Consider the following 2,106-nt stretch of genomic DNA (forward strand, 5'->3'; position numbering starts at 1 on the left):
TCAGAATTCAGTCTAGTTTGGGGGTTCTCCAACGGAAGATCCGAATATGCATATTAGGGATTTCATCGAGATCTGCGACACCTTCAAATTCAATACTGTTTCTGAAGATGCTGTGAAACTGAGACTTTTCCCATTTTCTCTGAGGGATAAAGCTAAAAACTGGTTGCACTTTCTACCACCAGGTTCTATTGCGACATGTGAGGATCTTGCTCAGAAATTTCTTACTAAATTCTTCCCTATGGCAAAGACAGCTACAATCAGGAATGCTCTTACTCAATTTGTGCAGCAATCAGGTGTATCTCTATATGAAGCCTGGGAGCACTATAAGGAGATGCTTAAGAAGTGTCATCATCATGGAATGCCTGACTGGATGGTGATAAATTACTTTTATAATGGTTTGGGAACACAGTCAAGACCTATGCTCGATGCAGCATTAGGTGGAGCTTTATGGGCTAAAAGCTATGAGGAAGTTTATGAGCTAATTGAGATGATGGCCGCTAATTAATATCAGAATCCAACTCAAAGACTACCACAAGTCAAGGTAGTAAGAATTCTGGAGGTTGATACAGCTACGGCTATAGCTGCTTAGGTAAAAGTATTGACTATGAAGGTCGATTATATGACTAACTATGGTGTTCATCAGATAACTAGTGTATGTGAGCTTTGTGCAGGTTCGCATACGATGGAGCAATGTGCTATATCTAGTGAATCAGCTGAGTTTGTGAGCAACTTTCAGAGGTCGCAGCAACCAGCTCCTGCCACTTATCATCCTAAAAAACACAACATTCATATCTTCAGCTGGAGCAATAATCAGGGTGGTATGTACCAACCTTACCAGCAGTTTGGAAATATACCTTTCAATCCTCCTGGTTTTCGGCAACAGTTTGTACCAAGGCAACAATTTCAGCCCTAGGGAATGCAACAACAATCTCATGGAGGTGCAGGTCCATCTTTTAATGAAAATCTGAATTAGAGGAGTTGAGGCTGATGTATAAAAGCCAAGCGGTTTCAATCAAAACTCTGGAGAATCAAATAGGCAAATTGCCAATGCTTTATTGAACCGACCACAAGGAACTCTTCCTAGTGATGTAGATGTTAATCCAGGCAAGAGGGAAGTCAAAGAACAGTTGAAGGAAATCACCTTGAGGTCTGGAAAGGTCGCTAGCCCTAAAAATCATCAAAACGAAAAATCTGAAAAATTTCTCCAGAAAGTATGCGCGCCCACACCCATATCAAGCGCGTCCGCGCCCTTGCCAACTTTAGAAAATCCAATTCTTGAGGAAAAAGCTGATCAGAAGGGGATCGAAGCGGAAATGAAGAAGACTTCTCCTGAAAACACTACTCCTGAGCAAAATACAGGAGATAAAAATGTCCATTCGCCTCCTCCATATCCTAAAAGACTTCAGAAGCAGAAGTTCGATAAATAATTTACCAAGTTTCTGGAGGTTTTCAAGAAATTTCATATTAACAAAACTTTTTCGGAAGCCCTAGAACAAATGCCGAGCTATGCTAAGTTCATGAAGGGTCTTTCTCGGAAGCTTAAACTTGAAGAGTTGGAAACAGTTACTTTAACGGAAGAGTGCGGTGTTATACTGCAACAAAAACTACCTCCTAAACTTAAAGATCCGGGAAGCTTAACGATACCATGCACTATTGGAAACTTTTCTTTTGACAAGTGCTTGTGTGACTTGGGATCTAGCATCAATCTGATGCCATTATCTATCTTGAAGAAACTTGGTCTGCCTGATCCAAAACCTGTAAACATGTCCTTACAACTGGTTGATCGATCCATCACTTATCCGCGAGGTGTAGTGGAGGATGTATTGGTTAAGGTGGACAAACTCATCTTCCCTGCTGATTTTGTCATTCTCGACTTTGAGGAAGATTAGAAGATTCCCATTATCTTGGGATGACCATTCTTAGCTAGTGGTCGGACTCTGATCGATGTGCAGAAGGGTGAGCTTACTATGAGGGTTCGGGATCAGGACGTTACCTTTAATATCTTAAATGAAATGAAATTCCCTACTGATGAAGAAGAGTGCTTAAAAGTAGAGTTGGTCGACTCTGTAGTGAATTTGAAGCTTGATTCATTACTAAGGACTGACA

General features: G+C 40.9%; 1 protein-coding gene and 1 non-coding gene across 2 annotated transcripts; one reads left to right on the plus strand and one right to left on the minus strand.

The window, feature by feature from the left end:
* Window positions 1–253: 253 nt before the first annotated feature.
* LOC141676299 (small nucleolar RNA R71) lies at window positions 254–360 on the minus strand. Its single transcript, XR_012556897.1, has one exon. It is a non-coding gene; the product is annotated as a small nucleolar RNA R71 (small nucleolar RNA).
* Window positions 361–1,496: 1,136 nt separating this feature from the next.
* On the plus strand, window positions 1,497–1,889 carry LOC141674026 (uncharacterized). The gene has a single exon (XM_074480753.1). The coding sequence runs from the start codon at window positions 1,497–1,499 to the stop codon at window positions 1,887–1,889; it is 393 nt and encodes a 130-aa protein (XP_074336854.1).
* Window positions 1,890–2,106: the final 217 nt, after the last annotated feature.

Source organism: Apium graveolens, chromosome 7 (assembly GCF_009905375.1).
Source record: "Apium graveolens cultivar Ventura chromosome 7, ASM990537v1, whole genome shotgun sequence".
NCBI lineage: Eukaryota > Viridiplantae > Streptophyta > Magnoliopsida > Apiales > Apiaceae > Apium > Apium graveolens.